This window comes from Camelus ferus, chromosome 1, assembly GCF_009834535.1.
Source record: "Camelus ferus isolate YT-003-E chromosome 1, BCGSAC_Cfer_1.0, whole genome shotgun sequence".
Taxonomy (NCBI): Eukaryota; Metazoa; Chordata; class Mammalia; order Artiodactyla; family Camelidae; genus Camelus; species Camelus ferus.
In genome coordinates, this window is record NC_045696.1 from 50,755,762 (window position 1) to 50,769,762 (window position 14,001).

The following is a 14,001-nucleotide window of genomic DNA, read 5'->3' on the forward strand; positions in this document are numbered from 1 at the left end:
TGGGGATTGTCATCAGAAATGTTTGTCTGGGTCCCTAGTGAATTTTAAACTCTAGGCTGGGGTATGATTCCAGCCACCAGCGGATCTGCTCACATGATGATTTCCCTGCTCCACTGGCAACTTGTTTCTTCTTTCTTCCCTATAGTACATTCCAGCAAGTAACAACAACACCCCAATCCATGGCTTTTATATCTATTACCGGCCCACAGACAGCGACAATGACAGTGACTACAAGAAGGACATGGTGGAAGGTGAGAAACACTTGTGAGTTTCCTCTGTTGGCCCTGGTGTGTCTAGAAGTTGGTGAAAGTACAAAACGGGCTGGCGGGTCCCAGATCATTGGCTCCTTCATGACATACTCGGGGTCGTCCAGTTCATAAGCCCCCGTGCTTCCTTCCCATGGTGATGGGACAACAGGAAGTGGGTGGGCACTTGGACTATGTCCTTCAGTGCTCCTTCCCCACATGGCCCCCTGTGCTAGTCCATGGCACCAGCTCAGACACACAGCCCTGAGTGTGGCTGCAGATGGGGGCCAGGCAAACCCCGTGCATGATCCCCACACGTGCCTCTCTTGCTGTTTCCCAGGGGACAGATACTGGCACTCCATCAGCCACCTGCAGCCGGAGACCTCCTACGACATTAAGATGCAGTGCTTCAACGAAGGCGGGGAGAGCGAGTTCAGCAACGTGATGATCTGTGAAACCAAAGGTGATTCTCTTTGGGTTCTCTGCTCTCCTCTTGCTGTTCCCAGCAGACAAGGGCAGAGTCACTGCTCTGTGCGCCGAGCTGGGTATATCTCCTCCCCAGGATGACTCCATATTTTCCATGTATCCCCAAACTTCGTCATTTTAAACCCTTATGTTGATTTGCCCAAGTATGAATGGGTTGCCATCATGACGGCTTGGGAATTAACTCATACATGAAATCAGGGACTAGAACCCGTTCTTAAGTTGGGAACTTTCTATAAACACTTTATTCCTACACTGGGCACTTACCCTTTGGTACTTCCATTGGTTGGCTTACTTAATTTAACTACAACCCCATGAGAAAGGAAAGAAATTCAGCATCAGGAAATGATACACAGCAGTTAGCGGTGGAGCATGCTCAGGGCCCGGTGGTCTAACTACAAGCCCAGACCCTTTCCCCGCAGTAAAACACACTGAACATACTCATATGTGTGTTTATATATACTCATATAATGTTAATTTTTGCACAGTGATCAAGTAGATCGATATCATTTCTATTTTGCAAATACTGAAAGTACATTGCAAAGAATGTGATCAGGAGGAGAAGATCCCAAAGGAATAGGAATGGAGACAAGAAAACAATCCACGTTCCCATCACTGGCAACATTCTCCCTCCTGCATGCACTTCCCACACTCCTCTATCACGTGCAGTGAAGCCGGGGGCAGGTACGTGCACAGCCAGAAATCCTGTACCAGGTGACACAGAGTCCCCAGGGCAAAGAACAGAGACTTCACAAAGGCTCTGCCCTGGTCTTCCAGAAGGACTAAATCTTCAGCCTGGATGCAGGGGGAGGCCTAGAGGACAGGACAAACCTGCAGGTCGCTCACCTGGTTGGAGAGTATGGCCCTGGGAGGACAAGAGGGGGTGTTTAGGGAAGAGGCCAGGGATGTGAGGGCATCGGGTCATTGAAGACTGTGGGCTGAGAGGTGGAGAAAGGGTCACTGTTGGATTTGCTTGTCCGGAAGCTCACTGGACCATGCAGGAATGGGCTGAGGGGGGAGAATTAAAGCGAAGGTGTGGGTTTGAGTCTCTTCTGGGGAAGTGCAGAGAGGACCAGAACTGATAGCACTTTGAGGCCAAGAGAGTGAGAGGAGTTCAGAGTAAACCTTAAGTTTCCAGCTTGAAGCACCACAGAGGTGGTGTGGCCACTTATTGAAATGGGGAGGCCGGAGGAGAACCAGAGTCCATGAGAAAAGACAAGGTGAGACCTCAGGGAACAGTCCTGAGACTGAAATAGTGTGCCCCACAAGAGAAGGCAGGTCTCCTGTGGCCGGGGGCGGGGGCAGGAGGGCCTGGGTGGGGATATTTGGCAGTCATGGAGATGGAGGCTGAAATCACAGGAAGTGAATAGAGTGCAGACTGAGAAGGACCAGGAGGACTTCCCGGTGTCTGAGGTGAAGACAGAAAAGGGCAAGAAAGAGAAATGTAAGTGGCCATGGTCAGAGCGGTCGTGGGAAACCCAGAAGACCGTAGTAGCAAGTCAAGGAGTGAACGGTGTCAGGTCACCCTGATACAGCAGGACCCAGATGAGTTTGCCATCCCATCCCCTTTGGTTGGCATTTCACAACCACCGTCCGTCCACGTGAGCCCCACCCAGCACGCTGTCTCCCTGCTCGGCCACCCCAGCTCACACCTAGGACTCCACGCCTCTCAACACACCCAGGAATAGCAAACTCATGGGGAAATTCCATCTTTTGCTGGTTTCATGCCTTTTAAAATATCTTCTTCTAAAAGGTCGCCAGCTTTTCTTTTAGAAACCCTCTATACCACTTCCGCCCCGGAGACCCAGCGTGAGCCCTGGGTCTTGGCCCACAAGTCTCTCAGGTTGCCTTGTGAAATGTGAGATTCACATCTCTTCGGCAATGCCCAGTTTCACATGAGATGCCAATTTTATGCTGAGGTTGGACAACACACTCACCTAACAAATGCCCTGTATTATATAAGTTTGACCCAATTTCACACCCGTGGAATCAAATCAAGGTCTTTTGTTTGTTTGTTTTTTACTATTTCTTATGAAAGAAATGTTAAAGAAATAGATGCTGAAGTGAGTTTTGTCCCAATTGCAGCTCGGAAGTTTTCTGGTCAGCCTGGGCGACTCCCACCCCCAACTCTGGCCCCACCTCAGCCACTGCCCCCTGAAACCATGGAGCGGCCAGTGGGCACTGGGGCCATGGTGGCCCGCTCCAGCGACCTGCCCTACCTGATTGTCGGGGTCGTCCTGGGCTCCCTCGTCCTCATCATCGTCGCCTTCATCCCCTTCTGCTTGTGGAGGGCCTGGTCTAAGCAAAGTGAGTGAGTGACCTCAGTACCAAGGGGAAGGAGCCTGGGGTGGGGGGCAGCCCCCAGGGAGGCCTCTGCTCAGGGTGGGATACAGGTGCCCTGCTTCTCATACACCAGAGCTCAGGTTCCTGGTGGGCCCCCTGAGGACTTGGGGAGAGTCAGAACAGTCCCATACGGGCCCTTCCCTTTAGCTCACGGACCTTGGCAGATGGAAAGGGTCAAGGGGGACTTGGTCTGTCCCCTCTGCGTCCCTGGAACTCGGTACCCACCTGCCTCTGGCTTCTTTTACTGTCTGAAGCTATGCTCTGACCACTTGTTCATACTTTTAAATGACCCTGTCTCTTCCCACCTCTGGGGCTGCCTCGAACTTTCCCCTTATCCTGGGTTAATCTGATTTACCCACTAATTTCTGCTTCAGATGGCAACACATCTTATCAACTTGCCTCATTTAAATGTTGCGCCTACTGTTCACTTAACACTTAGTTCTCACAAACCCTGGTCCTGTATCTCCTCTCCCTACTGCAGAAAAAAGTCTAGATGTCAGGAAGCAGTGGGTGACAGGAGGAATTTCCTGAGACGACATCCTCATCCCTAGGGTAGTGTCCGCTCCCTGCCTACCTCACTTGACCTCACATCCTCAGGACTTTTCTGAGATTCAAGCTGCCCCAGGCCTCCTTGGCCTGAGCAGACCTCCATCCTTCTGTCCTTCCAGAACATACAACAGATCTGGGTTTTCCGCGAAGTGCCCTTCTGTCCCCCTCCTGCCAGTACACTATGGTACCACTGGGAGGGCTCCCCGGCCACCGAGCCAGTGGGCAGCCCTACCTCAGTGGCACCAGTGGGCGGGCCTTTGCCAGCGGCATCCGTGTGAACAGGGCCTGCCCTGCGGCTGCCGCGGGCTACGCGGGCCTGAAGTCTCAGCTGCACTGCCCAGGGGAGCTCCAGCAGGTAACGTGGCTGGGGTGGGTGGTGAGCAGGTCTGGGCCACCGTGGAGAGGGGCTGGGCTGCCTCTTGGGGCTTCCTCTCTTCCTGCCTCTAATTCAGGCAGCAGCATCCAGGCCTGCTGAGCAGTGAACAGGGAGGTCACCTGGACCCCCTGATGGGACCTTTTTGTTACTCTTTGAGCAGCAGGAGGACCCCGCCAGCGTGCTGCGGCAGACCGTTCTCGGCAGTGGACCTGACCCCCGCGGGCACCGGAGTCCCAGGTACCCGAGCCCAGCACCCACTGTCTTGCTAGCGGCCCCACCCCAGCCTCAGTCACCCAGAGGGGGCCACTTGTGCCTCACTCAGGGATCCCCACATCCGCAGGCTGCTCCCCCCGGACGCTTAGCCTGAGGGGTGGTTGTTGCATCTGAGTCACAGTGCCTTTTCTGCTCAAAAATCCTTCCCTCACTTGGTGGGCCAGACACCGCTGGGGTTGCTCACAGGCCCCCACACCTGACTCCACACCCTCATACATTCAGGACACACACGGAATCAAATGGAAACAGGCTAGAATTACCTGTGAGAGTGATGGTGTGAAGCCTCTTGACGTCCCTGCCCTGTCTGAGCTCTGCCGCCCTCAGACAGAGGAGCAGCCAGGGCTGGGGACACAGGCGCCCCCTTCCCCCTACCTCACCCCTCCATCTGGCCTCACGCACACAGGGGTCCCGCATCCAGCCTGGACGAGGGCACCTTCTTGTACACACTGCCCGATGACTCAACGCACCAGCTGCTCCCGCCCCACCAGGACTGCCACCACCTCCAGGAGCAGCCTGCAGCCGTGGGCCAGCCAGGCGTCAGGAGTGTCCCCCAGAGTCCTGGGCTAGAAGCGACATGGGACCCTCTTTTTCACCCAGGTCAGCGCCAAGGGCAGGGTGGGAAAGTGAGCAGGCTGGGAAGATGATAGGCCTTCAAGGTGGTGCTTGTAAGGAGCCATTCACAGCTTTTATCTCAGAGATGGGGGTGGGAAGGGAGCTGGCCACCTCCTTCCCTGCTAAAGGCCCAGCAGATCTGCAGGGACATGTCAGGTGGGTCCTATTCCACCATGGCAAGCTGTGTCCCCAAAGGCTGAGAGAAAGGGCACTCCTCCACTTCAGAGTAAGAAGCCCCTTTGGTCTCGGCATTTCAAGGGCCATTCGTGAATTCCCATTGCCCTCTCATCACCCCAAGAGGCATTCTCTAATCACTCCCAAATATCTTGCTTTGTTGGGTCTTGTCTCGTCATGAAGGAATGAGGTCGCACCCATCAGTGAGAAGCCAAGTTCTCACATCATCTTCAGAGCTCTGTGCTTCTACAGAACTTTCTCTCCAAGGGGCCCAGTACACGCCACCCCCAGCCCACTGTCTTGTGCCAACCTGTCAGAAGTCCGTGGATACTTGGCTGGGGCTCAGGCTGTGTCAGAATTAGCTGATGATCCTCCATGGCGTGGATGCCAGTTCACATGCAAGTCCTAGACTCTGTCTCTGGGAGATAAAATACCAAGACAAGCACCTTGTAGAGCCAGACCCCAGTGTCCTTTACATCGGACTCTCTCCACCTGGCGGAATGAGCTAAGTGGGATGATTATGACCAGAAGGCAGGAGGGTAGACTAGTGGGTGGACTTCCCACCTGGACAGAGCAGGACTTCTTTATGCAGTTCCTGGGCTCAGCTGACTTCATCTGCTCCCAGGTACAGGGTAAGGTCACAGTCCCACCGCTGAGATGAGCAGGCAGCACGTAGGTGGCCCGCGCCAGGTCGAATGTCCTTGTAGTTGTAGGTCTCTGTCCTCCTTCAAGGCCAGCGTCACTAGCTCCCGTCACAGGTAGAGGCAGGCCCAGCGGTGCTGAGCGCTGGCTCCTGGTCAGGCTGGACTCTGACGTTTCCCACTTCTCCCCCCAGGGCCGCCGTGCTGCTTGGGCCTCGTCCCGGTTGAAGAGGTGGACAGTCCTGACTCCTGCCCAGCGGGCAGAGGAGACTGGTGTCCCCAGCACCCCGCGGGGGCCTACGGAGGGCAGGAACGTGGGAGGCGGCTCTCCCCTAGCCCACCGGTGCCCGTGGCTTTTGAAACACCACCTCCTACAATTTAGGCAGAAGCCGCTATCCCAGAAAGACTATATATATAGTGTTATTTGTTTTGTTTTTTTTTCAAAGAAGAAAGTGGTATTTATTTTTCTATAATAGCCATATTTATATATTTATGCACTTGTAAATAAATGTATATGTGTTTGTATACTTCTGGAGCAACATAGGGAATCCTGCCCACTGGGGCAGGAGAGGGAAAACAAAGAAGCAACGACCAAACAGGTGTCACCTGGGAAAGAGCAACACCCACTGAGGCGGCAGCTGCCCGGGAGGCTGCGGGGGCTGCGGAGGCGCCCATGGAGGGAGGCTCCTCGGCACGCCGACCAGTGACCGGGAGGAAAAGGCCGGGGCTGCGAGAAGCCTTTTCAGACGATGCCCGTGAGTCTAAGATGTGTATAGTCCTATAAGCATTAACAGGTCTTCCAGAATCAGTAATCTGCAGCAACATATCTCTGTACAAATAAACACTGTAACGTCTAAATAAATGTCTAGTCTCCCTTGTAACCTTCAGCTGAGTCACAGGAGTCAGCATTATTTTTAGCTGTTAGGACTCAGTCTGCAGATTTAAAGAAACACCCACTGGTGACGTTTTCCACGATCCCTCGAGAGGAGAGCTGGAAAAGGCAGCAGATGTTTCTAATTTTTTGTCTTTTTAAATATTGAATGTCAGTTATTTTTATTAACGCGGATTCGTTGATAGCTGGTCCAGGAGGGAGACGGTGGACAGCAGGCGCGGAGCAGATTTGCGTTCTATTGATGGACTTGGAGGTAAAGCTTTGGTCAGACTGAGGGGATGAAACTAATCTTTTCTATAGAGGTGGGTATATTTTCTCCAGAATACCATTTAGTTAAGTGCTATGCGACACACGAGCATGCGGTGCCTAGTAAAATTCACTTCCCTTCTCTCCAGAGATACACCAGCATGGCCGGACGAGTTGACTCACTAGTTGTTTAAAGTCAACATTTATTTACTGCCATCCAACCACAGGCTTAAACTTTGTACGGGGACGTGCAACTAGATGGACGCTGACGCTTGCAGTGGAAGCCCTAACCCACTACCTGTTTTCCGGAGGGAAAGATATCTTCTAGACTTCTGTCCGGTTAAGTCACAGATGAAATGCCATTGAGACACTTAATCCCATTCAGAGTCGTCAGTGCCAGACCCTGGCTTCAGCCTCTAGTCACAACTTACACAAACAGGGTCCTACCTGGGACAGCCCCGGGAGTGACTCTGATAGGCTGGGACAAGTGCGCCCTCTGCTGGCCAGAAGGGAGTCTTGCATCCTTTTCCATCCAACAGCTAAATCGGAACATGATTTTCAGAAAAGCTGTATTTTAAAAATATTTTAAGAAATGAAGGACTGTAAGGAACATGGAAATGATAGGAAAGGTGAAGTGGAACAGGGAAGAGAAGAAACGAGTTACTGTGACTTCAATCTGGCATTGAGGGCCTTGAGGTCACTTCCAGGAGCACGACTGGGCTCATGGCCTCAGATCTGGGCTGTAACTCAACTTCCGGCCCTTTGGCTTTTTAAAAAAAATCTCCCTTTGACAACCACTGGGATCATCAAGCACTAAAAAATAAAGTAAATTTTGTTGAACTTTATGGAAGTGATATTTATGACACTTCCTTACATAACACTGAATGCTTTTGGCTCTCAAAAAAAAGTCTGGGAAAGAAAAAGCACTTCTAAGGCATGTTAAATGAGATAAATGTGAATATTTACCTTAGCCAATTGCAGGAAAGAAAAAATAGGTTAGGGCATAGGCCTTTAAATTTTAGCCTAGAAAATGAAACAGCTTAGATATTCAATTTCATTGTAGTTTTTACTTTTTACTTTAGATTCTTTTAAAAGTCTGAGTCAGTAACAGCTGTATAAGTTAATCAGAAGGAAGAGTAAGGCCTAGTTGGGCAGCAGTGGGTGGGGGTGCAGAGTTCAGCTCAGGGCTCGGAGACCACTCTAAGCGTGGCAGCCAGACAGGACAGGCGGACTCAGCAGGAATGAGTAACCTCTTGTCCTGTGAAGATCTGACAAAGGGGCTGTCAGTTTCTTTTTCTTTCAGAGTTGAGATTTGATAATGCTATGGATGAGGGTGCAAAATAGCCAAGGACCATTAACAATTAAGCCACAAGGAACTCAATTTAGACTGACTTTTGGCCTCTCTCAAAGGTGAGGCTGCCATCTCTAAGAGCACAGTTTGATCAGGGAAACAGGACAGCTTTCCACGCACCCCCAGCCAAGGCTGCACCCTGGCGTGCTCCAGTTTGAAGCTAAACCTTCCAAAGGTTCAGATGCTCATACTTATAGATTCAGGACTAAGGCTGGAGTCAAGTAGAAATGAAACTAAAGCTACCTATGCATCTTGTCTAACTCAAAATAAAAACAAGTTAACTATATTGTCAAATCCCAAACATGCTTGCACAGAGGCCTTAAGATGGTAAACTTCAGTGATTTAGGGTTATTATTTTTTTGCCAAATTGCACTAGGCTGATTGGTTTTACTCTTACATGGATAGACATGTGGACTCACTGACATGGCTCTCATAAATTCTAAGTTCATTCTGGCTGCGATTAGAATCGCAGGATTTTAGAATGGGAAGGTGCCTCAGAGCTTACCCAAATCCCTCATTTGATAATAATATGAGGCCCAGGACAGTAACTTAACTTCCCCCAGCTCTCACCACAACCAAGGGGACAGTTTCTCCTCAGCGACCACCCACTTCATCCAGGCAGTAGCCAGCCAGTGAGGAATGGAGCCTCCTGGCAGTCAGGTGAGTAGGTTTGGAAGTAGCCCTTCCAGCTCCAGCCAAGCCTCAGATGGCCGCGGCCCCAACTCACAGCTGGACCACAACCTCAGGAGAGACCTGAACTGGAAACACCCAGCCCATAAGCGGCTCCCAATTCCTGACCCTCAAATTGAGTGAGATAAGAAGTGCTTGTTATTTGGGGGTAATTTTTTATGCAGGAATAAATCAGTAAAGCACTCAGAGCTATGACTAGCACATTTTTTTTAAATGCTGGAAGGGCACACAGTCTTGGGCATACAGCAGAGAACGTGATGAAGGGTGCTCTCCAGTGGAGAAGCCACTCCTTCAGAGATCTGTGGTGATGAGCACAAACGATAAGCTGTTTAGACCTAAGTAGGAATACGAAAGGATCTTAGAGACACAATGGGCCAAGTGGCCCCATCTAACATACATATTCCAACCTACCAAGAACCCAAGTCCTGTCTATAATTTTGGGGGGCAGATGAGCAGACTAGCCACAGGTTAGGAAGACTGGACATTGCTGAGTCACCTTCTACACTGGTGCAATACTGCCTCCTTTACCTTTCCCTCTCAGTAACCAAGTCCTATTCTGGGACAGTCTCAGGACATCTCGGTTCAGTGGATCCACAGAGCACAGAATTGCCAGTGCTATGTTCTCTTACCAACGGGAATTCAAATATCAGTGAAATCATTTTTAAATGAATCCAATGACCACTTACCCCCAAGCCAAAAGAATGCTCTCAAATTAGTTTACAATGTTAGGTACAATCGAAAGTGACTGTTAGAGGCGGTCTCTCAGAGTGATGGAATCTAGTTCCTGATCTATATCAAAACCAGCAAATGACTCAAGTAGAACCTGAAAGAAAACAGCACAGGACGTGAGAAACTACAGGAAATACTTAGAATACTGGTAGAGCTGCAGACATCTTTGGAGAAAAGCCTCCTTCTTAACCATTTTGCAAAACACACTTCTCTGCTCCACCCGGAGCTGAGGAGATTGCTAAAACCATAGGTGATTCAGGAAGCTGATTTATTTTTTCTTTCTGCCAGTCTAAAGCAAACTGCTCTGCTCTATCGGTCTGCATTTCCTGAAGCCTGAGCCCTCGAATAACGGCTTTCTGAAGTTAACAATGTCAAAATTCTAATTTGCATTTCTTTTTCTCCCAGATATGGTTGGCAAAATATTTCGTCTCTTTCTCTTGAGAACACCTGGTAACCTCAAAGTTTATTTTCCAAGGATCCAATGATTGAGAAAAGGAGGTTTACTTTGAATGATAGATTTTCTTGTCAAAGACTGAAAATTCAGATAACTACAAAACAAGTTTCCTAAAGCAGGATATATTACAGGCGCTTTCTGGCGATTTGAGGTACAGCCTTCTGAGACTTCATATTCGATCCAGTTGGTTCCAAACACATGGAAAATGGTTCAGTTCAATAACAAGGAGGTGTTGGGCGCTACAGTCAGTTCTAAGACAACCAAGTGGGGAAAAATTATTAAAACGACATGACTGGATCTGGTTTTCAGCTTTTAAATAAGTTCACTTTAAAACAGTAGGATAAAAGCAAAATAAAAGGCCCCAGGGCTTCATACATTGTCTGGCGGAGGATGAATGGGTGGGAGGATAAGGCCACCTTTCTTACGCAAAACAGCGATCTCTTCCTTTAAGGCCAAAATCCTTTCTGCCTGGACTTGGATCAATTCAGTGACCTTCTCTTTTGCCACAATATCTGCTTTCCGAAGGCTCTGGAAGACATTGCCCTGTTGAGAGAAAACACCTCCCTGCTTTAAGCCTCGTTTGGAATATGGAGATTTCCCTGTCTTAGTAAGTCTGTTAGGTGTGTCTGCCTTACAGTCCATTTAAATAACCATCACTTCTTATTTTTAAGAAGCACTCAGTTCCTCCACTGAAATCCTACCATTGGAAATATATCCCTTTGGCTAATAAACAACTCTGAAAATGCAAGTCCCCAGTAAGAGGGTAATTCATTAACATAGCTCTCAGTCATTCAGACCCGACAGGATTCATCGCTAGAATTATAAAAGACAAGATACCTCCTTTTCCTATACAGCCCCATGTTGTTTTCCAGAATAGAAATTTATTTCCTCATCTGACGTCTTCCCCTGCCCAGCTAAGTCCTGCTCATGCTTCGGACATCACTTTAGGGAGGCCTGCTTTACCCCATGGACTAGGTTAGAATTTCCCACGCTCTGTTCTATCAAATCATCCATCCCACGTCACTAGTTATTAGACGGAATCATTTGAAATTTGTGATATTTGACTATTTTGTTGTAGTCTAAACTACAAATAGTCTAGACTATTTGACAAAAAAGTTGTAGTTTCATACAGTTCAAACTAAATGCTTGTTTGATGTGTCTGTCTGTCTTGCTGGATCCTGTGCCTGAGAGGTAGGGCCGGGTATGCCTGGACCTCACCACCCTGCCAGCACCTGCCCCAGAGCTTGTCACGGAAGTGGATGCTCGATAAATCTGAATGCACGTTAAAGGGAGGGACGTAAGACCTAGTTCCAGCTCTGTGCCAGGTGCTTACATGTGCTCTTAGAACCCTTACGGCTCTGAACAGGGCAGTGTTACTCCAGCTGTAAAGATACGGAAGCTGACAGATTCATGAGCTGGCCCAAGTCACTGTAATACGAAGGGCTGGAAGCAGCATTAGAACCAGGTTACCTGAAGCCAAAAGTCCATAATTCACCCATCACCCCCCTTACTGCGCAGCCCTTCCTAGGAAGCAGGGGTTCCCTGTGCCCAGTGCCTCTGCCTCTTCTCAGCGCACTTTCACTTGAGAGGCCACGAAAGCTAAACACTAGCCTTACCCAGCCTCTCTTCCAGCTTGGAGTGGCTAAGTAGACATAGTAGAAAGCACTGGCTTTCTTAATGAGGGACACGAGAGGCTGGCATTTGACCATGGAACAGAGCTGTGACTCCAGAGGAAACACCAAAGAATCAGGGAGAGAATCACAGAGGTCCTGGCCCTGACATCACAGGCCCACTGAGCCAAAGCCCGTCATCTCCTGCAGACTTCCTGTGAAGTGAGGAAAATAACCCCGATTTGTTTAAGCTACTCTCCGGGGGCTTTTGGTTACGTACAGCTACGTGTATGCCCCACTCACACCCCAGTTCATGCCCGTCCCTCTGAGGTCACCTTAGATTTTCCCTCATTCTTGTCACCGTATCCAAACAGACTTTGGCTATTCTTACTTATAAATGTCTTTGGCCCTTGGCCTTTCATCTTTGCCGTCTACACCCCCATTCGTGACTAGACTATGATAAGAATAATAGCAGTGGCGTAAGCTTTGGAGGCAGACAGACCTCAGTTTAAGAGTGAACTCCCCCAGCTCCAGCCCTGAGAGCATGGGCACGTGACTCACCTACTCTGAGCTGTGGAGAGTGGTTATTTTGAGGATTAAATGAGATAGCCAGTGGGAAGAGATGATACAGGTTAAAATATATATGTAAAGACATACTATGTAAAGAGATCCATACTATTAATTTCTTTTCCCATTCAATTGATCTGTTGCCTCCAAACTCTTTCCAGTGTATCTGGACTTAGCAAAGCACACCACGTCGACAGACTTTACTAAACACTCTGTGAAGACTTTTCAAGGCAGCAGCCTTCACGAGCAGCGCCTTGACTCTTCACTCGAAAATTCCTCAGTGGAGCAGGGGCTTCAGGGAGGCGGAGCGGAAGGACACGGAGCTCACCGTCTCCCACAGAAACGCTTCAGTGGACCAACCAAGGGCCCTTGCTATTCAGACTAGACTTCCTCTCCCATCTCATTCTAACTCTAAACCTCCCAAAGCCTCTTATTCATCGTTTCTTCTGAACTTGTGCTTAGACCGGGGATCTCAACTCCAGCACGCGGCAGAATCACCCAGAAGGCAGGTTCGGTGGACTGCCCGGCCCCTCCCGCAGAGCTGCCGATTCAGTTGGTCTGGGTGGGGCCCAAGCCTGCATCTCTGACAAGTGCCCCCGTGGTGCGGACGCTGTTCTTCAGGGGAGCACGTTTTGAGAACCCCTGACTTAAACCATTTCCAAGGCGCCTAAAGGAAACATAAAGAAAACTCGTAGCGTGAGAGGAGGGGGAAACCCAACATTTTTGCAGATACTACCATAAGATTATGGCATATAGTTCAGAAAATGCCACAAATGTGCTAGGTCCCTAGGGGGTGAAACTCTGTTAAGTAGGTATTATCCACCACATGTTATGTATTAAGTACCACTCTGCTAGGCTGGGTAAATACTGTATAAGAGCAAGTTGAAAGCCATAAAAAAAAGTAACAAGTGTCAATTCAGGACGCCCACTTTAGGGCAAATGAAGTAAATGATATTGGATGTTTTGACACCAAATTCAGGGAGCATGCTGGTCTCATTATTTATACCTAAATAACCTTACCTCTCTAGGGCCCAAGGCACTTCCCAAAATTGGTACGTATATAAATTCATGGCACCCAAGAGGGACAGTAAGGCTAGTCGCGCAGGCTCCTTGCAATGTACCAGTACTAGCTCAGTGTCCTCAGGGACCCCAGTGGGCCAGAAATGTTCCAAGATCAAGGCTTGTTTAAAAGCCAGCACTTGATATTCCTGAGAATAACTACCTTTACAGAATGTCCTTGATTCTGACAGAGCGTCTGCAGAAAAGGAACATACCTGCTGGTTCTGTAGTGTATTCAGCTGAGAATCAAGCTGCTTCTTTTCAATACATAAATCATTCATCTGATGAAGCTTTTTGGTGTGTTCTTTGGTCTTCATCATCAATTCCCATCGCATTTGAGCAATCTTTTCCTACCAGGGCAGGGAGATGCAAAATGGATTAAGTGAATGAGAGAGGAAATAGAGAAAAATGCATGTCTGGCTTTGATCCAAACCATCAAGCAAACGGAGTGATAGGCATATAGGGAAACATAATAAGCCAATAATACAATCAAAAGCAACTGCATTGGGTCTGGTTTGATTAGAGAAAAGAACATTAAGTAGGATGGAAGTAGATAAAAATAAGACAGACACAGATATCACTCCATTGTTGAGGCATGAAATTAGTACGTGTACAGAGTGCTGGTATTCGCTAATTAAAAGGGAGAAAGGTCCCTTAAGCAGGAAACTTTACTATATTGTTCTTTCCCTAGCCTTCCAGGATCCTCA

General features: G+C 49.0%; 2 protein-coding genes across 2 annotated transcripts in view; one reads left to right on the forward strand and one right to left on the reverse strand.

The window, feature by feature from the left end:
• The window catches only part of BOC (BOC cell adhesion associated, oncogene regulated), a 68,860-nt gene extending 62,277 nt beyond the window's left edge, over nucleotides 1-6,583 (forward strand). The window contains 7 exon segments of the mRNA XM_032479214.1: nucleotides 146-251; nucleotides 586-708; nucleotides 2,814-3,035; nucleotides 3,740-3,975; nucleotides 4,157-4,233; nucleotides 4,673-4,866; nucleotides 5,891-6,583. Coding sequence (XP_032335105.1) covers nucleotides 146-251; nucleotides 586-708; nucleotides 2,814-3,035; nucleotides 3,740-3,975; nucleotides 4,157-4,233; nucleotides 4,673-4,866; nucleotides 5,891-6,078 — 1,146 coding nt within the window. The 3' untranslated portion in view covers nucleotides 6,079-6,583.
• Nucleotides 6,584-10,052: 3,469 nt separating this feature from the next.
• Nucleotides 10,053-14,001, reverse strand: part of CFAP44 (cilia and flagella associated protein 44) — a 99,287-nt gene continuing 95,338 nt past the window's right edge. The window contains 3 exon segments of the mRNA XM_032479202.1: nucleotides 10,053-10,309; nucleotides 10,434-10,601; nucleotides 13,510-13,644. Of these exon segments, the coding sequence (XP_032335093.1) occupies nucleotides 10,304-10,309; nucleotides 10,434-10,601; nucleotides 13,510-13,644 (309 nt within the window). The 3' untranslated portion in view covers nucleotides 10,053-10,303.